The sequence below is a fragment of the Martes martes genome (genome assembly GCF_963455335.1).
Source record: "Martes martes genome assembly, chromosome: 9".
NCBI lineage: Eukaryota > Metazoa > Chordata > Mammalia > Carnivora > Mustelidae > Martes > Martes martes.
The window spans coordinates 104455114-104478058 of NC_137896.1; the positions used below are offsets into that span (position 1 = coordinate 104455114).

Consider the following 22945-nt stretch of genomic DNA (forward strand, 5'->3'; position numbering starts at 1 on the left):
TTTAAAAAAAAAGTTAAGAACAAGCATTCTTTGTTCCCAATTCCAGGGGGAAGTCATTCAGCTTTTCACCATTAACTGTGATGTTAACTGTAGGCTTTCTGTTAGATGTTCTTTATCAAGTTGAAGAAGTTCCCTTCTGAGTTCTCTGAGAGTATTTGTCATGAATGGGTGTTGAATTTTGTCACATTTTTAATAAATTAATATGACTTTGTGATTTTTTTTCTTTAGCTTATTAATATGGTGGATTATAGTGAGTAATTTTTGGATATTGAACATGCCTTGCACTCCTGGAAGAAACCCTGTTTGGTTATGGAAGAGAATTCTCTTTGTGTATTTCTGAATTATATTTGCTAATATTTTGTTAAGGACTTTTACATCTGTATTTATGGGAATTACTGGTTTATAGTTTCCTTTTTTTTTGTACTGTCTTTTGTTTTCTGATACCAGGGTAATACTAGCTTCATAAAATGAATTGAGACATGTTCCTTCCTATTCTATTTTCTGAAATAGATTAGGTAGAATTGGTGTTCATTCTTTAAACATTTGGTAGGATTGTTCCAGTGAAAACATCTGGGACTGGTTTTCAGGAGTTTTTAACTTACAAATTCAATTTCCTTAATAGATACAGTGCTATCCAAATTATCTATTTCATTTTGGGTGAAATGTTTTAGGCTCTATTTTAAGGAATTGGTCCATTTCATTGAAGTTGTCAAATTTATGTGTATAGATTTGTTTGTAGTATCTTATTATTTTTTTGATCATGGCCTTTAAAGATATCACCTGTTTTATTCTTGTCCAAGAGCAGAAGTCCTCTCCTTGGAATTTGGAAAGTGCAGTTCCCAAATCTCTGCCTAAATTATGTGTTCCCCTGTCTCCCTGTTTCCCTTCAGTCTTTCTGGCTGATCCTTACATGATGGGTCTCCTGACTAGGGTTTGTGCTAAGCTCTCTTTGCCACATCACTCCTGATCATACTTACCCTCACAAGTTCCATTTCTATCTGTATGCTGACCTCTACCTGCAAGCTAATTCCCTAAGTTCCAAGACCTGTGTCTCCAACTGCTCACCCTGCAGTGCCTCCTTGAATGTATCACAGCGACATTAAATACAACCCATCCAAAACTGAGCTTACCATCCTCTCCCCAGACCTGATGTTCCTCTAGAACCCTCGTCTTCATGAATGGCAGTGCCCTTTATTGGCCAGAGATGTAGGAGTTGGCCTTGGACCTCCTTTCACTCCCACCTCCTGTCATCATCATTGAGGGCTGTCAGTTCTACCTTCTAAACATCTCTGGATTCTCCCCATATTTGCCACACACCAAGCCACCTACACCATTGCTCTCACCTGCACCACTCTTATCTAGACACTTTGCCTTGTAGGAGTGGCTAGGGCAGAAGTTCTCAAATGCAAGTCTAACCATGGCACACCCCTTGTGAAGTCTCCCGTGTGCTTAGAAAAGGCCAGACTCTTTCTTGGGACAAGTAAAGCCCTGGATGATCTGGTCTATGGTTAAGTCTTGGGCATCTTGCCCAGAGCCCTTTACATGTCTCCATGTCCCGGAGGCCTACAGTCCTACTGGATTGTCACTGCCTGCTTAATTAAACCACCTATGCATGAGAATGCCTGTTCTTTGATGCTGGAGGTTTTGCTTCCCACTATCCTGCCCTAGGCCCAAAACAGTGCATGTGAAGACAAGGCTGCTTGAGAATGGGAGTAAAGGGCTGCACTTGGGGGTCAAGAATGCTGGTTCCACTATTCACATTGTGTCACCTTGAGCAAAACACTTCTGCCTCGGGTTCCCATATATAAAATGGGTGCAATCATTCCTTCCCTTCTCAGTGATATATCAGAATCAGAAGATAAAAGTACTCGTCGTTGCGAACCAGGACGCCATAACTTGGCCTCCTCCACCACCTTTTCCCAACAATCAAAACGGCACCTGGCCCTAAGTAGGGCCCCAAGTAGGTGAGGCTAGCAAGGCACCCAGGGCACAGATTTGCAGGAAGCACTTGCTGTCAGATTCCTGCAGGTGCAGGGAATCCGGACTATGAGTGTCGGGGAATTTGGCCTCGGGCGACGGTTGGCCTCACCTGCGTCCGCCAAGAAGACGCCTGAAGGAACCCTAGAGAAGCCACCTGCCCTCCGGCACTAGGCCCGCCCCCTCCGTGACCTGCTTCCGGGACAGAATGAGGCGCCCTTCTATTGGCTGCTGCTCTCTGGCGTCAGCAAGGAGCGCCCAGCTGAGCGAAAGTCCTAGTGGAGCAGCTGGGCGCGCTACTCCTGCTGATCCCCGGGCGAGGCGTGGCTTCTAGAACGCGGTGCAGGTGTCTAGACGCCTGTTGACCTTGGCCCCCAACTCGGTGAGCCCGAGCTCGACAGCACAGGGCACCCGGCAAGACCGGCCGCGGCGGCCAGGTACGTTGGGGTTGTGGGCCGGGTCTCAGCCTCCCTGCAGGTCTTCACTGAGGTCAGGAAGGGACCGGGATCCCCGGCCGCAGCGACCACGGGGACCCGGCGGGGTGGGTACTCGTGAGCGCCCACAGAGTGCAGGAGACAAAGCTGGGGGACTGGTGCAGGGTGCCAAGCAAGTGGGTGGTGGGACACGATCCCAAGCCTGTCTGCGATGCTTGTGCTGTTTCCGCTTTGAATCCCCGCCTCTTCGCTTCAGGACATTTTTCCAGGAGATGAATTGAGCTCATGCTCTTGTTGCGTCCTGATTACCACAGAAGCACCAGGGCCACTTTCTAACTGGTACTTTGGCAGATTATTTCTTTAAGCCTCATTGCCCGTTTCTGTAAAATGGGACGTTGTACCTGAGGGTATTGCTGTAGGGCAGAATGAGAACCCAAATGTATTGTCATGTGGAAAGGGCATAGTCCACGGGGGTCTGGAGTTATCTTGGAAAGCAGGTGACCAGCCTTATCCCTGAAGCAGCAGCCAGGATGTGACCACGTTTTCCCTGGCTGACAGCAGACCTCTAGGACATACCCTATTGGAAATCCAACCCCCTCCACCTCTAGGACACTTTAGCCCAAGCCAAGAATTTCAGTGTCACCTGGACTGGATTCAAGTCCCAGCTATTTTCTCTCCTTGGGAACTTGGGCAAAGCCCTTCATCTTCCTGAGCCTTTTTTTTTCCCACTGTAAAATAGAACTAACGTACCTACTTTCCACAATTGTCAAGAGAATTGAATCAGACATTGTAGGCAAAGCTCTTAAAATAAGACCTGGCATTCAGTGGGAACTGTAACTATTTTTTCAGTGTGTGGAGTGTCCGAGTGCATGGATTTTGACTTGAATAGCTTTTTTTTTTTTAAAGATTTTATTTATTTATTTGTCACAGAGAGAGAGAGAGTGAGCACAGGCAGACAGAGTGGCGGAGGGAGAAGCAGGCTCCCTGCAGAGCAAGGAGCCCGATGTGGGACTCAATCCCAGGACGCCGGGATCATGACCCGAGCCGAAGGAAGCCGCTTAACCAACTGAGCCACCCAGGCGTCCCTTGAATAGCTTTTTGACAGCATCATTGTGTAAGATGGGAGGGCGGAAGTTTCAAAGCTGATTTTCTGGCCAAACTCCTTGGCTGCTGCAGTGGTCAGATCAGTGACCTGGGTCTAATGAGTCTTTAACCGAACATGGCAAATCGAATGAGGACCAGGAATCTGGGACTACCTCCATGTGCCTGAACATAAAGGGACACTTTTTAAAGCAAGGACCCATGCAGGGCAGGGACTGTTTGGAATGAAGGCCAGGCTTAGATTAGAAACAAAACAAGAGAATGGTATTTGTCTTTGAGTAAAGCCTGGAGCTCAGAACAGGACCTGAGACCTGTTGATATCTTCTAAGTGATTTGAGGAGGAAAGACATAGCCCTGTTGGCAATCACCAAGCTTTCCCAAGTAGTGAAAAGTCAAGCTGCAGCTCCTGGCATTGGTTGATTCAATAGAGTGTAGCGTAGAGCCTCCTGTGTGCCCAGCATAGTGCTTGGCACTGTGGACTCAGCAGTGAAAGAGAAAGATGCAGTCCTGAAACCCAGAGAGGAGACAGCCCAGTGAAGTCTGTCAAGCTGAGGCCATGCCCTTTGTCTGCACCCTCTTCCCTCAGGTAGTCTGAACTGCAGCAGGAGAAACGAAATAATTACTGTCTGGAGAGGTTTGTGGGGGCTGCTTCTAGAAGACTAGAATAGCCCGGTAAGGGTTTTGGCTTGGTAATGTGAGCAGTGGAAAGCACTTCAATAGAAGGGTAATAGGATCAATTGGTATTTTAAAAAATTGCCTCTAACTGCTGTGAAGCCAGTTTTACCAGTGGTCACTTCTCCATGCAGGGCCCCACTCTTAGCTAATTTCTAGTCCTCCTTATTATAGCCCAGCCCAGCTCAGCTCGGCATCATTTCCTCAAGAAACTAGACAAAGGCAGGACCCTTTATCTTCACATCAGTAGTCCCAATTACTGGATCTTACTTATGACGTCAGTTGTTAATATCCGTCTCCCCTGAGAGCAGGATGGCAGGCCTGCGTGTGTCTGATCTATAGTGTGCCCAGTGCCTCGGTGGTGGCAGGTACAGCATAAGCCTGCAGGAAGCACTGGTTCAAGGAATGCTAGAACCCCTGCCATCTAGACTTGTGCCTGGTATGAGGTAGTCACTCCTTTAGAAACGTTTCATTACATGCATTGAATTGAGCAAAACAATCACCTGATAAAGTATAACAGGGTGAAATAACTAATAAATGTGGACCACTTCCAGGACTGTGCTGTGGCAGGGATGGCTGATGGGGTGAGAGGGCTTGGGCTGCAGCTTGGGGAACTCTGTGGATCCTGATGGTGATTTCGGTTCCTCCTGTCTCCTAGGACCCACGTTTTTCTACATAGGTTCTGATGCTGGTCTCCTGTAGAAGGTTGCTCACAACTCTGCTGCAGGCTCAGAAGTGGCCCTTTCAACCCTCCAGAAATATGAGACTGGTGCAGTTTCAGGCATCCCACCTGACGGGACCTCACCTGGGCTTGGAGTCAGGGAATGGCGGGGGGGTCATCAACCTCAACGCCTTTGACCCCACACTGCCCAAGACGATGATGGAGTTCCTAGAGCAGGGAGAGGCCACTCTCTCAGTGGCAAGAAGGTAAATCAGCAGGCAGCTACAATGGCTGCCCTGCTACCCTCTCCCTCTTCCCACCCCCATCCCTGCCCTAGGAAGCAGAACCAGCTGGTAGCTCTTTCACAGGTGAGCAAGGTGACTACCTTTCCTTTCTCATCTCTTCTCTTAGTGGAGAGCCTTAGAAGTCTTGTATGACAACACCCTCGGGCCCAGGGATGGTGATTAACTGTTTCAAGGCCATATATTCAGTGGTGGAGCCAGTACTCTGCTTCATCACCCTGCGTTCCCCAGGGGATTAAGTTTCTGTCTGCCTGAGAAGTCTGGGATCTGGGACCCTAGGAGACATCTTGGGAAGCCTCAGGGGAGTCTTTGGACACTTAGCTCCTTAGAAGAGAGAGAACTGTAAGAAGGTGTTCTTAGAGATGTCCTTGAGTTTGGGCTAGATAAGGTAGGGACTTACCTGAAGTCAGGAGCCGTTTGAAATCTGATGAACAGTAAATGTATTAAACTGGCAAAAATACAAGTGTTTGACAGCACACAGTATTGGTAACAGTATATTTCCAGGGGCGCCTGGGTGACTCAGTCATTCAGCATCTGCCTTCGCCTTGGGTCATGATCCTGGGGTCCTGGGATTAAGCCCCCAATAAGGCGCTCTGCTCAGCGGGGAGCCTGCTTCCTCCGCTGTCTTGCCTGCCTCTCTGCCTACTTGTGATCTGTCAAATAAAATCTTAAAAAAAAAAACAAAACCCAAAAAACCAAAACAGTATGTGTCTGATACTGTAGTAGTCTCACAAGATTGGAAACTACTTCCCTGCCCTCATCAGGTAATTGGGTCTACCTGTACTGTGCAGGTATATAGTCCTATCAAAAAAAAGGGGAAAGGTATATACTGTTATGGAGAGATCTCCAAAAAATACGTATTTTTTTAAAAGGTGTATTCAGTGTGCAGTCATTTGCATAAGAAAGGACAGGAGGAGAAGAGGATGTGAAGAGCTACATGGGCCACAGCAGCTGTGTCCAAGGGTGGAGAAGGGGCAAAAGAGAGACCTTTCCAGTCTTCTCATGTGCACCTTTTGAATGCCCTTACATGACATGTATTACCTAATGGGGGAAAGGATATCAACGCTGGATAAAAAGTAAACAGCACTCTAATATCAAAGGATAATACCTGGGTTTGGTTTCCACACTGATTGTGATGGTTGATAGATCTAGAAAATATATTTGAAAAAGCAAAACTTGTAGCTGCTGCAGTGCCTCTCCAGCATGCCCAGGGGTTGCTGGCCTGCTCCGAACCAGTCCCCCACTCCTGCTCTGATCTCTGCAGAGCCCTGACTGCCCAGTTGCCAGTGCTACCACGGTCAGAGGTGACCTTCCTGGCCCCAGTCACACGGCCAGACAAGGTGGTGTGTGTGGGAATGAATTATGTGGACCACTGCAAAGAGCAGAATGTTCCAGTGCCAAAGGAGCCCATCATCTTCAGCAAGTTTGCCAGCTCCATTGTGGGGCCCTACGACGAGGTCATCCTCCCGCCAGAGAGCCAGGTCAGTGCCTCCTCATAGGCTGCCAGTCACCGGCCCATCACTGGGGTGCTCAGCACTCAGCAGCCAGCCTAAAGGAGCTACCTGTTGCTTAGTAGTGCATTCAGCAGAAACTACAGGGGGTTATCCTGTGTAAGGCTGGACTCAGGGAAAAAGAAAGTTGTTAACGTATTTTTTTACTGATTGCAAAAAAAATACACTTTAATTGTAGAAAAATAATAAAATTCAGGATGCATCTTCTAGGAGTAAATACAATGACCATAATAACCACTATCACCACTAAGGAAATTAACAGTAATAACACCTCATATATAGTCCAATTGGGAGTGTATCCAGTTGCCCCCAAAGATGATAATTTGGGTTCTGTTTTATTTTTTATTTGTTGAACCAGGATCAGTCAAGGCCACGCAGTGTACTTGGTTATGTCTCTTTAGTGCCTTTATTCTAGAACAGGGATCTGCAGACTTTCTTAAAGGGTCAGTCAGTAAATAATAGACTCTGAGGGCCACAGAGTCTGTTCCAACAAGTCGTCTTTGCCCCTGTTGTGTGAAAGCAGCCGTGGCTGATACATAAATGAGTGAATATGATTGTGTTCTAGGAAAGCTATTTATAAAATCAGCCAGCAAGCTGGATCTGGCCCGTGGGCCATAGTTTACTTCTGATATCAGACAATCCCCCTGCCCTTTTCTGTCTTTCATGACACTGACTTTTGGAAGAATCCTGGCAAGTTGCCTTAGCATATCCCACACTCTTTCTTCATGTTTAAATTTGAATTAAACATTTTTGTCAAGGATTCTACATACGTGTTAGATAATTTGGACTGCTGTAACAAAATACCGCGGACTGGGTGGCTCGTAAACGACAGAACTTTACTTCTCGTAGTACTGGAGGTGGGGAAGTCCAGAATCAAGGTGCTGATACATTTGGTGCTTGGGGAGAGCCGCTTCCTGGTTCACAGACTACTGTCTTTGCTGTTTTCTCACATGACAGAAGGGGCAAGGGCGCTCTCTGGTGTCTTTCATAAGGACACTACCCCTATTCATGAGGGCTTTGCCTTCATGACCTATTACTTCCCAAAGGCTCTACTTCCTGATATTATCACATTGGGGGTTAGATTTCAACATATGAAATTCAGGGTTGAGGGGCACATTCAGTCTGAAGCAACAAATACACATTGCACCCCATTGGGAGGCTTATGTCAGATGGTGCTAAAGTTTGATCACTTGGTTTACTTGATGTTCACTAGATCTCATCGGAAAGGTACATTTCATTGGTAATTAATAAGCAGTCTCTAGGTAGGAATTTGAGACCCTGTGACTGTCTTACTGTGCCACAGCTTTTCATCCAGGGATCCTCACCTGAATCCATTACTGCATTGGGAGTTAGAAAAAGGCAATTTTTCTATCATGCTTTCTTCTGCTCCTATTAGGCTACCATTCGGTTAAGAAAAGCTTCCTCCCTTCTTTTTTTTTTTTAAATTCCTGTCCCTTTAATAGCACTGTATATTTGTTTTTCATTTTTATCCAGTGTGTTGTAGACCATCACTTATATTCTTTTTGATCGCCACATGGTCAGCTTAGCCAGTGGTTGGCTTCAAGTTGGCCCCAGCTCTGTCACTTTTTGAATCCTTACTTTCTGACCAAGATATTCCAGGCTCATCTTGTCTCAGACCTGGAATTAGCCATTTCCCCCAAGGAACCCAGTTCTGTCTAGTGGGTAGCCATGCTGGAGACCAAGATCAGGTGTCAGCTGTGCTCAGAACAACTCTGGTTGTTACCATTAGAAAGAGCAAGCAGTTTGAAAGGCTAAGTTTTATCTTATAGTTGTATTTTGCTGATTATGGGAAAGGCTGCACATGTTTTCCTTTTTCTGTGGCTGTGCCCATTTCTTTTCATTTAGGTGAGTTAATACCTAAAAGCACTTAGGATGTTACTGGCACACAGTAGGATCAGCTGTTAGTACTCGAAATTCTTTTTTGAAAGTATTGAGTGACTTGTAAATTCAGTGCCCAGACTCCTGTCGTCTTTCTTAAAAAATTTACCTGTAATTTCTACATCCACTGTGGGGCTTGAACTCACAGCCCCAAGATCAAGTCACATGCTCTACCAGCTGAGCCCACCAGGCGCTCCCCACAGTGGGGAGCTGTGCCTACACAGTGGTGCTGCCTGCCACTGCCCATGTTTATGGGTCTATAAGCCACACCTCTCCCCTCATTTACTACATGTGGTTCATAGTGATTACAATTGTGGGCCCACAGCCAAGCCCCACTGTTAGAGACCTAGGCCCTGAAGTACGGTGTATAGCCCCTGAGCATGGCAATAGGTCCCAGAAACAGGCAGTTCACTGCTGCTTTCTCTACAGGAGGTGGACTGGGAGGTAGAGCTGGCTGTAGTCATTGGAAAGAAAGGCAAGCGCATCAAGGTGAGGTGGAAGAGGTGCTGTCTGTCTCTGGCATTGGGAAATGGTCAGCTACTCTCTGCTCCCTGACTGCCTTACTCTTTGCCCATCTTTGGCTAGTTCTGGTGACTAACATGGGATAAAGTCTTGGTTATGAGGGTTGGTGTCACCGTGTTGATCTAACTTCCAATCTGGCCAAATCCCCTATCCCCTAAAGGCCACAGATGCCATGGCTCATGTGGCCGGCTTCACTGTGGCTCATGATGTAAGTGCTCGTGACTGGCAAATGAGACGCAATGGAAAGCAGTGGCTGCTGGGAAAAACCTTTGACACCTTCTGCCCCCTGGGCCCTGCCTTGGTGACCAAGGACAGTATAGCAGGTAGGTCTTGGATAGCCCACATGGTGACTCTTCCTGCTCTTGCATGCATACATGAGAGTAAACAAAAAGCCACACTCAGGAAATTGGAATGTGCACTTGCCTTTTTGATTCCTTAGCAAGTTTCAACCTAGGCCACAAGTTCCACAGGCCTCCTTCCACATCCCTTACTGCAGAGGTGGGAGAACTTCCTCTAGCTGCCACTATCCGTGAGAGTCTTTAAGTCGGAAAGCAGCAGAATTTGGCTATCAAAAGCCCGTGCCTTTCCCCAGTGGGGGAGAGGGAGAGCACCTGCACAGCCAGTGATACTAGGGCAGCACCCGTTCTAAGTAGCAAGAGCAAGGTGAGCCTGGAGGAAGGCCCATCACGAAGAGGGCAGTGCACAGCCATTTGGGTGGAGGTGTGCCCATGCACCCCAGCTTTACACCCCCCTGTGCAGCACAGTGATGTGAAATTGTGTTCCAGCTGTTCTGAGGGGGGATGTGAATGTATAAAGCAAAAAAGTTGAAGGTGCTCATTAACCAAGACACTGTTACAGGTGAGCTGTCCCCTGTCATCAGGTGCAGGAGGCACCGTGCCCGTCTGGGTCGTTACCCTCTTGCAGTATAGATACCCAGTCGTTTCCATATCTGCTGTGGTCAGCCTCTGCTCTGGGTGGAGGAGGGTCTGGGACATTCCCTCCTTAACCCACCCCAGTGACCACAGGCAGATGCTCTGTTAGGTGGTAGGTGCAGGGAGACCTGAGGAGGCCAGTGTCCATATGGAAAGTTCCAGGGTAGGGAGTGCTGGGTGGGCATGAAGTGCCAGGAGCACGTCCAGTGAGACCTTTCAGTGTGGTCACAAAGCCACACTGTGCCTTTAGTTTCTCAGTAAAGGGAGGGGTTCACAAGAAAACAACCCCAAGGTGGTGCTTTTACATTTTTCAGATCCACACAACTTAAAGATCTGCTGCCGAGTGAACGGGGAGGTGGTCCAGAGCAGCAATACCAACCAGATGGTGTTTAAGACGGAAGAGCTGATAGCCTGGATCTCCCAGTAAGTGGGATGGGGCCTTACTTCCCACTACCCACCTGAGGCTGAGCTGAGCCTTCCAGCCCCATTTCTGGCCCCCTTGGCCCCTGGTCTCAGCTGTCTCTTCTGCCCCAGGTTCGTTACTCTTTACCCAGGGGATGTCATCCTGACTGGGACCCCCCCGGGTGTTGGTGTCTTCAGGAAACCTCCAGTCTTTCTCAAGGTAGGTTGACTAAAAGGTGGAAAGGGAACAAATACCCAGAATTCCTGCTAGGCTTATAAAATCCAGGCCAAAGGACTGATGGCCTCCTGACCTTCTGTTTTACAGAAGGGGGATGAAGTCCAGTGTGAAATTGAAGATCTAGGCATCATCATCAACAAGATGGTGTGAGGGCTCTCTGCACAGGCCCGGGACTTAAGAAGTGGGGCATCTACTCTCTCCCAGTGCCAGCAGCCTCTTCCAGGTAGAGTGAGAGGAGAGAAAGCTTGCTCTCCTCATCAATAAAATTCTCAGCCAAAACAGCCAGCTTGACTTTTGCTATAGTTCTTCTTTTAGGGTTTCAGAGAACAAGACAGGGCCTTCTCATAAGGTGGGGAAGGGGAAAACATACCCCAAAAAAGACACTTCTGGGCTTGGGAAGACTTGTCCAGTTCCCTTGTTTAACACACCAAAGGATGGAAAATGCAAGAAAAAGACACTTCTGGGCTTGGGAAAAGACTTGTCCAGTCCCCTTGTTTAACACACCAAAGAATGGAAAATGCAAGAGACAGCAAGGGACAATGAAGCACAAACTATTTTATAGTTCAGTTAAGGGTGTGCAGCCCCCTCGGTCTTCTGGCTCCAGGACACGGCTGTATTTTCGGGCTGAGAAGTCACCCCACAGTTCTAGCTACAGATGAACTGCTGGATGAACTGTTCCAGCTTTTCCTGATTTTCCCGACTGGTGAATGTAGGGGACAGGTAGAGCATGGGGCCTGCGGGGCTGGGCATCTGCTGTAGCACCTAGGCCACAGGGAAGGGCTGTGAGTGCTCTCCCTGGAGGCTGTGCCTGTGCCCCAGCGAACTACAAGGGATACCTTGGGCCCCTTGGGCCTTGCATGCAAGTGCTGCCTTTTAAACCACTGTCTCATCCTATTCTCGAGTTTAGGAGACAAAAAGGACCAGGAAAACGATCCTACCTTCAACTACTCCACCCACCATGCCTATTCGAGATACTAGGTAAACCCCAGGGTGGGCACAGTTAGGCTTCTCTGGGCAGCCCTGTCGGGTTACAGGGATGGAGGCAGGAGGATGGTGAAACTGGCTCCTCTTACCCCCAGGTCTCTGAAGGTCCAGACAGCACTGATGGCAAGATTTGGGTCTGCACACTCTGGAAGGAAGAGAGAAGTGAAGGCTATAAGACCCAGGTTTCTCTTGTGCTGAAAGAGGGAACTAGCCAAGGCTAGCTAGGGCTTGGAAGTTGCAAAGACCCTCTTTTCTACAACCCTCCTTCCCGGAGTTGCAAGGTTACTGCCCAGCAGGGGGCAGCAGCCACCAGCAAACCCTTCCCTGCCTCTGGGGAGCCTGGGCGGCTGCCTGGGACTCACCAAAGAACCCTTCTTCCTGGGCAGTGGCCTGCAAGAATTGCAAGAGCTGCTCAGTGTAGCCGGACTCTGTGGGAGAGAGAAGAGGTAGGCCTGGGGCCCCTGCCCTGAGAGCGCTCAGCGTCCCCCTATGGCTGGCCAGGGAAGCATGGGCCTTACCCGTATCTGGCAGCTGTCCCTGGTGGAGAAAGGTGGCAGCCTGTGCAAAGGCCTGGAGCAGTGGGCTAAGCAGGCGGCAGAGGAAGAGGAAGAAGTCAGGGCAGCGTGACTGCTGGCTGAGCTGGAGGGGGACAGACCAGATGAGGGTAGCTCCGACTGCCTGCCTGCCTCCCCCACCCCCAACATGGCTTCTCCCAACTTACCCTAAAGTACCGGCCCTCAGCCTCCTCGAAGTCATCACTGTCACTATCAGTAAAGTCCCCACTCGGTTTCCACAGTAGCTTTGCACTTAAACGCTGCCGCCCTGTGTCACAGGCTGCCCGGGAGCCTGGGGTCTGGGGGCCATGGGAGCCATTGGTCCCTGACAGGTTCAGCCCTGAGCCCCCCACTTCCCTAGACCAGGTACGTGGCAGACCAGGCACGTGGAGGTGAAACTAGTAAAAGCAGATCTAGGGAGCCCAAGAGGACACCCAGGGCCACGCTGGACCACAGCACCTGCTGAGCCAACTTGCAGGGTGAGAGGAAGTGAGCACTGACCCTTAAGGGCCATAGTTCTGTGGGACAAGAACTGTAGGGGGTAGGAGACCTCCAGAGGACCTCGGAGGTCCAGTTGTCCAGTCCTGTCATGATAGGGCCGGTGGGATAAAGCCCAAAGCAAAGACTGGTGGAGGCAGCACCCAGGCCTCCCTGTCTGCCAGGAGAGGGGCACGCCCACCCCCACAGCACGTTGGGGCAGCTGTCACTCAGGGTGGGAAGAGGTGGCCAGGCCCCAGACCTGGGTTTTGTCTCTAGCTGCCCTGCCTACCTCCTCAGCAACCAGGAGCCCACACTGAATGAGACGGTCCAGCACTTCCTGACAGTAGCAGTAGGAAGATTGGCAGGGCTGAGGAAAAAAGCATTCATGTGGCCTCAGAATCAAGCAATGAGCAGGGGCCTGGTCAGAAGCAGGGCAAGGGATACCTACTGCCATAGGAGGACTTAGGGGCCCATGCCTGCCCAGTCCCTCCCCATCTCCACAACCGAGAGGGGAGGCCCAGGACCATGCAGGGCTGGGGGGAGAGGCCTGACCTGCAGCAGCAGTAGGTCCTGGGGCAGCAAGTGCAGCAGCAGCAGGATCTGGCGGTACAGCTCATTCTGGCTCAGCAGCTCAATGCCCTGTAGCTCCCAAGGTCCCTCAGGTGGCACTCTGCCCGCCAGCAGCCCCCGAACAGCACAGGCTAGGGAAGGAAAAGGGCCAGGCACGAGGAGGGAAGCCATTCACCTCACCCCGACACACGTCCCACCCAGCCGAAGCCCTGGAGACTCACCACCCACAGCCTCACTCAGGAAGGCAGGCAGCAGCTCGGCGCTCAGGCGTGCCAGGCGTGTGAGGCCTGGGCCCAGGCGAGGAACCACCAGCAAGTCCCCCTGATGGACGCGCAGCAGAGCCACATGTGCCCGGAGTAGGCTCAGCGTGTGCTGCACAAGGCACCGCAGCTGCCCTGAGAAGCCCACGTCAAAGCCACGCAGTAGCGTCTCCTCGGTCAGCCAGGAGAACTCCCCCAGGAGCTGAGACAGGAATACACCCTGGGGGGCAGGGCAGTACAGGGGCTGAGGAAGAGGGCCACACCCTTCCCCCAGCCCCCTACCACCCTGTCCCCTACCTTCTGGTGCTTAAAGAGCAGCAGTGCCGCCATGATGGCTGTGCTCATCACTGCCGAGCTGGTCACGCTGGCTGGGGCCAGGGGTGGGAAATGCTGGTCAGGCTCCAGGGGCCAGAGGCCTAGTTCCTCCACCATCCCAGCAAGTCTTCCTAGTCAAAAACATTCCTCCCATACCCCCCTGGCAGCAGGGGGCTCATCTAGCCATCTGCCCCCTGCACAGTGCATCCTCCACAGCTTAGCCAGCCTATGTACTCATCTAGTGGCTCCCTCGGATTCTCCCTGGCTGCCCTGCTTCCCAGAAGCAGGGAGGGTTCCAGTCCTCTTCACACGGCCCAAGTGAGCCATACAGGAATGGATGTCAGGTGCAGAAACCCATTTGGAATGGAGGGCTCCAAAGACTGGCTGACCCAGTAGGGAGACTACTCAGGAGTCTCCCCTAAAAGGCCCAGACCTAGCTCCCCCTCACCATTCAGGACATGACGGCTCAACCTCCTGACCAGGAGCTGGTCTTCTTCCTTAAGTGCCAGAAGGGGCCCTGTTGCTGGAGTCCACTCCTGCTCCTTCTCAGTGTCTGGGACAACATTACTGGGACAGAGACGCAGAATACAGGATTAAGGGACCAAACCTCAAAATAGTTGCAGGGAAGCCCAAAGCTTTCTCAAAGGGGAAGGTGTTTCCCCATCCCCACTCCCAAGGCAAGAGGTGGTTCATGTAATTCTAGCCCTTTCCAGGTCCGTGTGCCATATCCCACAGATTACAGGCAAGGTGGGGTGCCTGGCTCTGTTTACATGACCCAAGGATATCTGGAGAGGTAAGGCTGGAACTGGTGATGTTGGTGGATATGGGGGGAGAGGGTGTCAGCTCACAAGCTGGGGCTGAAGGGCTGCCTGCCTTGCCCCCAAGACCCACACACTCCCATGCCCCTACCATTGGCCCAGCACGATGGGCTGCAGCAGCTGCTCCAGGGTCTGCCTGCTGCCCCAGCAGCTTCTGGCGTTGACGGTGTATTCCTGCCCAGGACAAGACTCTTAGATAGCCTGCCCTGGCCCACCAATAAACCTACACACAGCCTCCCTGAGGTAGGCAAGGCCATCCCTGCAGGGGCTCTGAGGGCCGGGCTGCCAGAAGCCTCAAGACAGACCCCAGGTACTGCCAGCCCTGTCCAGCAGGCTACATACCTGTAGGGAGAAGGGCTGTGCTAGGTGTACACGGACACAGACCCTGGGGCTGCGGCCCCAGCTCCATAGGCTCCGCAAGACAGCCAGAGCTCCTGTCCACAACCCCAGTGGGACCAAGGCCTGCAGGGAAGGAGGGGCTGAGTGAGCAAACTGCCTGGGGGCACTATTTTCTGCTCTGCTTTATCTTGGGCCCAAACTGGTCCATGACCATGACTTCTTCAAGCTCATTTTCTTATCCATGACACAGGACAAATCCTTTCTAACTGGGTCTTTAGAAGATGAAATGACTGTGTAAGTATAAGGGCCTTGGCAAATGCCACAGGATGATGACTGGAGCAGTAGAACTTTGCACTCTCCCCTTAACTCTAACCCTAAGGGGAGCTGGCCAGAGGACACAATAATGTGTCTCTTCTCTAGAGATGGTGTCCACTTGGAGTCCCCAGGGGCAGGACTCACGTGGTATACATCACAGGGTGCATCTGGAACCAGGTCATAGGTGATAGCCACTGGCACTAGCATGGCATCTGGGATGACACCCACCTGGACAGCCTGGACCACCAGTCCCAGCCAGGTCTGGCCCAGGGCTGACAGCCGAGGCCCCTGGGCCCCAGGGGGCTCCTCCAGGAATATGAGCAAGGGCTGCCTGCTGACCAACAGCTGCTCCACAGCCTGGAAGGGGGTTGGGAGAGGCAGGTATCAAGGCCAGAGCAGCAACAAGCCCCTGGTCTGACCCCACTGGTACCACTAGGGGCACTTACAGCATGGACCACAGCCCTTGCAAGGACCCCCTCAGAGCTGTCCAGGGTGAGGTTGGCCTCTGGGGGCAAGAAAAGCCCCCCAAGCTTCTTTAGCAGAGCTCTGTGGGGTACAAGGCAAAGCTTGATGAGAGAAGGGGCACAGGAGATGGGACCAATCAGGAGGCTAGTGAGAGCCTCAGCCCACCAAGGCCAGCCTGGGTCCTGCCTGAACACTGTGAAGCCAGGCATGGATCTAAGGCTCATAGCTGACCCTCCAGCTGAGTCCCACAGGCTGAGATGACAGAGAGTCGGGAGCAGAAAAACCAGGAAGAGGGCCTCTGCGGAAATGCCACCAGCAACCCCCGTACACATCCCCACACACCCCTACCCCGGGCTGGGGACTTCTCCCCTGTATATCTAGAGGCACAAGGCTTTTACCTGAGGGTGGGGGAGCAGGTGCGGGGGTCCCAAACCACACGGAGCACACCCAGGCCTTGGGAGAGCAGCACAAAGGGCAGCAGGATCCCATCCAGGAGTGACTTGTGGGTAGAGAGGAGAACAAGCGGCAAGCCCTGCTTGGGGAAAGCCAGAGGGAAGTGCCAATCGACCCCCACCCTGAAGATGCAGGAAGCTGAAACCCAGCACCTCCAGACCCAGGGCAGCCCCAGAGGGAGGGAAGGTTCAGCTGAGCAGTTGTTTCTCTGAGCACATTTCCCAAAAGTAGAGGAGCTCTGTCAACAACTTTTAAGGTAATGCACTGACGTAATGGTTGTTAAGACCATGATGAAAAGACGTTAGAGGGAGCCCCGAGGGAGCAAGACCGTGAGACACGAAGAGAAGGTCGTCAAAGAGCAGTGGATTTTTCCCACCAGCTGATGGGGCTGGTCCCAACTTAGGACTTGGCCTAGCCTCTGCTCCTCTGTTCCCGCCATCCCCATCCCAATGGAGGGCGGGCCTTACTGCCTGGGTGGCCTTGTGGACCATCTTCATCTGGCCCTTGTGGAGCTGCACATTCAGGAAGACACAGTTCAGGAACCGCAGCAGTGCCCAGCTGAACAGCCTGGAGAGTGACACCCAGTCTGAGGTGTGTCAGGGCCCCGCCCAGGAGGCAGGGCCCATGGCACCCCAGGAGGCTACCCAGCACTCTTGTGAGGCCAGTGCTATTACTGTCCCCACTTCATAGAAGAAGCAAGTGAGGCTTGAGGAGGTTACAGAAGCGGCTGAGTAGTAGCAGAGAAAGCTAAGAAGTGGTGATGCAGAGACTGGAAGGCAGGCCTGACACCAAAGGCCAGGCCTAACTATGAGGTGCTGTTACCCTCCCGAGACCTCACAGTGCAACTGCCTCAAATCAGCTTCAGAGCATCTCCCTGCTTCCATTTACCCTAAAAGAAATTAGAGGATCAAGACTGTCCAGGTATAACCCAACCTGGTCTTTGGAAACTGCTGGGAAAGGTGAAATACAAAGGAAGGAGTTCGTGATCCAAAACGGGGTTAACTGAAAGGGCCAAGTCTCTGAGGAGGCACTCCCAGAGGTCCAACGGGAGGACTGGTGTTGAATGAGGACAGAAGCGTAGACGCAAGGGGCACAGAGATGTGGGGGACAAGCAGCATGCCCTCGTCCGATGGCTTCTACTTCTCCATGAAGCATGAGATGGGGCCATCAGTTAATAGCAGGTAAATCTGAGAAGGAGCAGTCTGGATCAGAGTCTCAGCAGATGCTGTGTGCCTCTCTGAAAATCTCACAAAGCAAACACATGACTGCTCAGGTGCAGAGAAGGCAAGTAGCTGGTTCAAACAGAACCAGTGACTCCTTCCCAAGGGCGTTATCATCACGATGAGCCCTGGAATCAAAGCAAGGCCAAGAGAGAAGAAAAGACAAGAAGGGGGCTGATGGCTGGTATAAAGGTAGTCGGGTAAAGGGACTGGAAGTCTCAACAAAATCAAAGAAGTGTCACATGGAAAGCTGGTCAAAGTTACCAACAACCTCTACTTCCTGTCCTAACTAAGCAACTGACCACTTTCTTTTTTTTTTTTTTTTTTTAAAGATTTTATTTATTTATTTGGTGCAGAGAGAGAGAGACAGAGATCACAAGTAGTCAGAGAGACAGGCAGAGAGAGGGGGGAAGCAGGCTCCCCGCCGAGCAGAGAGACCGATGTGGGGCTCGATCCCAGGACCCCGAGATCATGACCTGAGCCGAAGGCAGAGGCTTTAACCCACTGAGCCACTCAGGCGCCCCCCCACTGAGCACTTTCAAGACAGCTGTGCCTTCTTTGCCTCAGTGACTCATCTATAAGCCAAAGCTTTTGCAAATCTCTGTTCCTGGCCCCAACCTCTTCTGAGCTCCAGACTTATGAGCAACTGCCTCTTGAGTGTCTCCACTGACACATCAGGTATCTGAAACTCTATGTCCAAAATATCCTTTGTGGGCCAAACTCACTCCTCCCCAAGCCTGCCTCCTCCATCCACACCACTAGGTGCTCTGCCAAAACTCTGGCTCTCCCATAATTTCTCCCTTCTCCCCTCATTGCCCCCACCCTCAACCTTCAATCCATCGTGACCCGTTAATTTCACATTGGTCTTTCAATCCATTTTTTCCAACACCTACTGTCACCACCACATGCTTCATCATGGCATCTAACCTGGACTAACAAAACTTCCCAGATGGTCTTCTGTTCTCTACTCTTGATTCCAATTCACCTTGTTGGCATTTCCTGTTTAAAACCTTTCCATTGGTTTGGGGCGCCTGGGTGGCTCAGTGGGTTAAAGCCTCTGCCTTTGGCTCGGGTCATGATCCCAGGGTCTTGGGATCGAGCCCCACGTTGGGCTCTCTGCTCAGCAGGGAGCCTGCTTCCCTTCCTCTCTCTCTGCCTGCCTCTCTGCCTACTTGTGATTTCTGTCTGTCAAATAAATAAATAAAATCTTTAAAAAAAAAACCAAAAACCTTTCCATTGGTTTTCACTGCACTTAGAATTCAAATCCATACTTCTTTAATGGCCCTTCCTCTCTTGTCCCTTCTACTCTCAGTTTTGTTTCCAACAGCTCTCTCCCTCACTCGCCAGCTTCCAACCACAGCTTCATGAGCAAAAGTAGCCATTTCCTATGGCCATAGCTCGTGCTATTCCGTCTAGTAGGATTGTTCCCTCCATCCTTGCCCCCACAAGTTTGGCTTCTTTCCCTTTTGTCCCTGTCTTACAAATCTCTTGCTCCCCCCACACCTATTTTCAATCTTAACCCTTGTTCTGCCCTTCTTGCAGCCATATGTTTACTCTGCCCTGTGCAACCCCTCGTTCTCCAGGAACAAGGCCTTGCTTCTAAAAGGAGCTCAGACCTGTGCCTCATGAGTGCAGGAGAGAGCATGGGTGCCTATAAGATGGGGGAACAAGCCACCTTGCCTCTCTCCACAGGAAACTGATCTGGGGAGGAGGAAGGATGGAGAGGGAAATGGAGTCTGGGCCACAACCAGGGTGGTGGTTCCTAGGGTGACCCCTAAGCCCCTATCTCAGGACAGACAGATAACACCAGGTCAGCAATGATGAGAACCTGGACTCAGATCAAAGCCTCACCCCATACCTGACTGGTCCCATCAAGGAGCCAGCTGTCCTTGGAAGAACCCACAATGTCCAGATCAGGGCCTGCCTTCAGGCTCTCTGGGAAACACACCATCCAACTTCTAGGAGGGGAATCCAGTCTTTCCCCAAATGTAGCCAATACCCGCTCTCCAGAAGGACAGAGTCCCCAGCCCAGAAAAGAGCACCCCTCAGCACAGAGTTACCTGAGGAGGAAGGGATGGAGTGGAGCCTGGATATGGCCCAAGACGCGCTGTATCTCTTTCTTCACAAGTCCTGGTACCTGGCCTTCCCCAGCCCCTCCTGGGGCCCTCCCTGAGATGACATTCTGCACCCTGTGGAGTGAGGGGTAGTGGTGTCAGGCTGGGGCAGGCCTAAAATCCCTCAGGTAACCTCCCTCAGCACCACAGCATCCCAACACAGACTCCAGTATTTATGCTCCATCTCTAAGGAAGGGCCCCAGGCAAAGCTAACAGTCTAGAAGCCAGCCCTCTAAACCACCCCTGCCTAGAACGTTGATCATCCCTTCAAGGATCTCAAAAGTGCCAGCCAGACTCCAATCCCTGCTTCCTCACCCAGTGCTTTCCATGATCCTCTGTGGGGCATCCTGACAGGGTGGTATGTGCTGCTCCAGTGACCATAAGAAATAGCAGAGCCTCCGAACCAGCCAGCCCCGAAACCTGGACAAACCCCCAGAGTAGGGAGGGTGGTGATCTTTCAGAGGGCCCATACCCCACTAGGGTCTACAGAGGGCATTCTACCAGGAAGGGATCATACCTGAATCCCATGGCCTGGGAACACATGAACTTGGCTTACCTTGAAGCAGGAAGAAGCAGCAACTGCCCATCTGTGCCCCATTCCCTCCCCTCTCCCTGAGTAGGATACAGATTTAGGGCCTGACACACAGTGGGCAATCCATAAATGCTCACAGAAGAAATTGCAGGAGAGCTCCAAGCCCTCCTCTCCCCACCTGTGGGTAGGGGGCAGGGGGCAGGGGCCCTTCTTTTTCCACCAGAGGAAAAAATAATGACACCACAGAACAGGGCCCCCACAGCTCTGCACCCAAGGACCCTGCCCACCACCCTCCCCTACCTCCCAGTTCTAACTACCTGGTGTTCTCCTCCTTCACCAGGATCACATTGCAGAAGCCTAGATCCGTTATGCTTCTGTGGAAGAGGGACTCCTGCAGGAGAGGGGCCAGGGACAGCATGTCCTTGGGGGCCTTTGCAAACCAACAAAGGAAAGCACCCCACCCCTGGTATATTCTGTAGGCTTTGCCTGATGGGAGTATTGAGTATACCAGGAGACAAAATTATAGTACAGCATTTCACTTCTCAGATCCCAAGACTCACTCGGGAGAAAGGGTCCCACAGTCAAAATGAAAGTGCTGCATGTTGTACAGAATTCGCCTCTTGGAGAGTAGCATATAGTCTCTGAGAAGTTCTCTTGTCAACAGCAGAGAACGTGTAGCATGGATTTCTGCCTGTGCCCTAGGGCTCATCAGCATCAGCACATGGTATGGACTTAAGAGGTCTTCAACCACGTGTTGAGTGCTGTGTGACTTTAAGTGAGCTGTGTCCCCAGAACTGAACAGGATCCATGCAGGCCAGGCCAGACCCCAGCCCTCTGGCCATGCCCTATCTCCTCTCTCTGCACTACCCCGCCCAGCTCTTGAAGGCCTGGAAGCCAGCACTGACCAACAACACAACCAACACCAGTGCATCCATTCCCCTGAAAGACAAGAGCACAGGCATGGGTCGAGGAGGGCTGAACATAAAGGAAGCTCCTTCCCAGAGCCATGGCTCCCACAGTCAATTTCCCCCAAGTTTCCCTGGTGGGGCTTAGCCCTACCATCACTCACCCAGCTCTTGGGAGTGCAGGTTTGGCAGCAGCGACCCACAAAGGGGCGATATTTCCCCAGGAATGGGGTAACAGCCTCCAGCTTCATCCCAAAGCCTGAGGACCACAAGCCAGTCTGGAAAAAGGTCACAGGAAGAAATTAGAGGACTCAAAATCCTTGGCAGAGGGAAGGAGGCTCCAGAAGTGGGGGGCACAGAAGGGGAAATGAGAGGACAGAGGGAATTTTGGGAATGGGAGGGGCCACACTACCTCCTGGCTGTTATGGGTGTTCCTCTGCTGGGTTTGGAGTCTGGCTTCCAACATGGTAACCATGGGGGCCTATAAAATCTGGGAACTAGCCACTTCTGCCTCTCCCTCTCCAAAGGAACCCGAACTAGGGAGAGGAAGAAGGACAGAGGAAGAACTGGAGTTTGGGAAATAACAGAAGTTCCCAGAGTGGCCCCCACCACCAAGTCCTCAACCCTAGGACAGACAACACCCAAGCCAGCAGTGGTGAGAAGCTGGGCTGGAAGCTAAAGGGAAGCTGGTTCAGATCAAAGCCCCACTCCATACGAAACAGATCCCACAAAGGAGCCAGCTGTCCTCAAAAGGTTTTAGTGTCCAGATCAGGGACTCCCTCAGGCTAACATGAAGGGGATCAGCTGTCTTATCATCAGCAGCCACCTGCCATCTCACAGCACAGATGGGGGCTGTAATGAACAGAGACCTCTTCTGTGCACAGGGAAAGAACAAGGCTGGATTGGCAGGAAGGGGTCATCAGACTGCCAAAGAGGAACAGGACCATTGCCACAAGGCCACCATGTCCTGCTTAGTGGCTCTTCTCCCTTGCAAAAGACAGCACTTTATCCATCCAAATCATTACAGGAACGTGAGTATAGGGTATGAGGGGGGAGAATAGCTGGAAGGTCAGAACACAGAGAAATGCCACACAGACCTGTTCCCAAGGAATGCTCATCTGGTTGGGGACAAGAGAGACTTTTCCAAAGTGGATCCCCTTTTACACAGTACTCTCCACAAAAGCTCCCAGTTGGTATTTCTTCAGGCTCTCCCTCCCACCACAATATTCCCCTGAACAAACCCCCATCTTCCATAAAACAGCACTGAACCCCTCCCAGCCTAGAAACTGGATGCTAAAAACCCCTCTACCTTGATTTCTCACCATGTCCCTGATGGGTAGGCTGATCCATTTATTTATGTTGCCCCACCACACAATGCAAATATCCATGTGGAACTGCCTTCTCCCTTCCCCACCATCCCACCAAATTCTGTCCATGGCTTTAAATCTGTGATGTCTCTGAATCACCCTCTAGTTTTTTCCTCTCTTTCTTGGTTCCCCCAGCCCAAGCTTGCCAGGCAAGAAGCCTCCTCTAGGACTAAGGTTTCATTTCCCCACATCATCTGAAAGTCTCCTGGGGGCAAGGGCTGCAATGGATACATCTCCATATGTGCAGCAGTCAGCCCTGCACAGAGAAGGGATCCAGGAAGTGCTAGATGAGACTGTAACTTCCCCTCCCAGAATTCCTCTGGGTCTCTCCTCCTCTCCCCAATTAGCACAGTTTAGAACTATGAAGCCAAGAAGTAGGAAGATCGAAATTCCTACAGTGCACAAGCTCTGCTAGACTCATTCCAAATGCACTTCCTACTTTGAAAAACGTCTCACAGCTCCATCCACAGACATTTGGCACAGAGTCCCCAAGCTGAGGCTGCAATTTGAGGGGTTCTGCCTCCTTTGCAAGGATGTCTGCTCCCCAGCCTCAACCACCGCTTTCAAAATCTAACCCCATTAGATCTGTGCTAACCATAAAGG

The 22945-nt window shown here is 51.4% G+C and overlaps 2 protein-coding genes across 2 annotated transcripts; one reads left to right on the forward strand and one right to left on the reverse strand.

Moving 5' to 3' along the window:
- Positions 1 to 2231: 2231 nt before the first annotated feature.
- LOC308349214 (oxaloacetate tautomerase FAHD2A, mitochondrial) lies at positions 2232 to 10938 on the forward strand. The gene is made up of 8 exons (XM_080813740.1): positions 2232 to 2414; positions 4843 to 5111; positions 6412 to 6628; positions 8987 to 9046; positions 9240 to 9402; positions 10326 to 10434; positions 10546 to 10633; positions 10739 to 10938. Exons 2-8 carry the CDS (start codon positions 4870 to 4872, stop codon positions 10799 to 10801), a joined length of 942 nt encoding a protein of 313 aa, XP_080669866.1. The 5' UTR covers positions 2232 to 2414; positions 4843 to 4869; the 3' UTR covers positions 10802 to 10938.
- Positions 10939 to 11296: 358 nt separating this feature from the next.
- Positions 11297 to 21450, reverse strand: GPAT2 (glycerol-3-phosphate acyltransferase 2, mitochondrial; the record flags this gene model as incomplete). Its single annotated transcript, XM_080813887.1, has 21 exons — positions 11297 to 11413; positions 11725 to 11780; positions 11998 to 12063; positions 12154 to 12274; positions 12357 to 12488; positions 12959 to 13036; positions 13222 to 13370; positions 13461 to 13719; positions 13797 to 13867; positions 14263 to 14381; positions 14724 to 14806; positions 14975 to 15094; positions 15431 to 15643; positions 15733 to 15832; positions 16150 to 16283; positions 16672 to 16771; positions 19485 to 19613; positions 19854 to 19958; positions 20388 to 20461; positions 21140 to 21253; positions 21388 to 21450. 21 exons carry the CDS (start codon positions 21448 to 21450, stop codon positions 11297 to 11299), a joined length of 2403 nt encoding a protein of 800 aa, XP_080670013.1.
- Positions 21451 to 22945: the final 1495 nt, after the last annotated feature.

Coding starts and splice junctions, on each gene's coding strand:
- LOC308349214 (XM_080813740.1), top strand. CDS start 4,870: ATGCTGGTCTCCTGTAGAAGGTTGCTCACAACTCTGCTGCAGGCTCAG. Junction 9,047..9,239: donor AGAAAGGCAAGCGCATCAAG/GTGAGGTGGAAG, acceptor TATCCCCTAAAG/GCCACAGATGCCATGGCTCA. Junction 10,435..10,545: donor CTGATAGCCTGGATCTCCCA/GTAAGTGGGATG, acceptor CTTCTGCCCCAG/GTTCGTTACTCTTTACCCAG.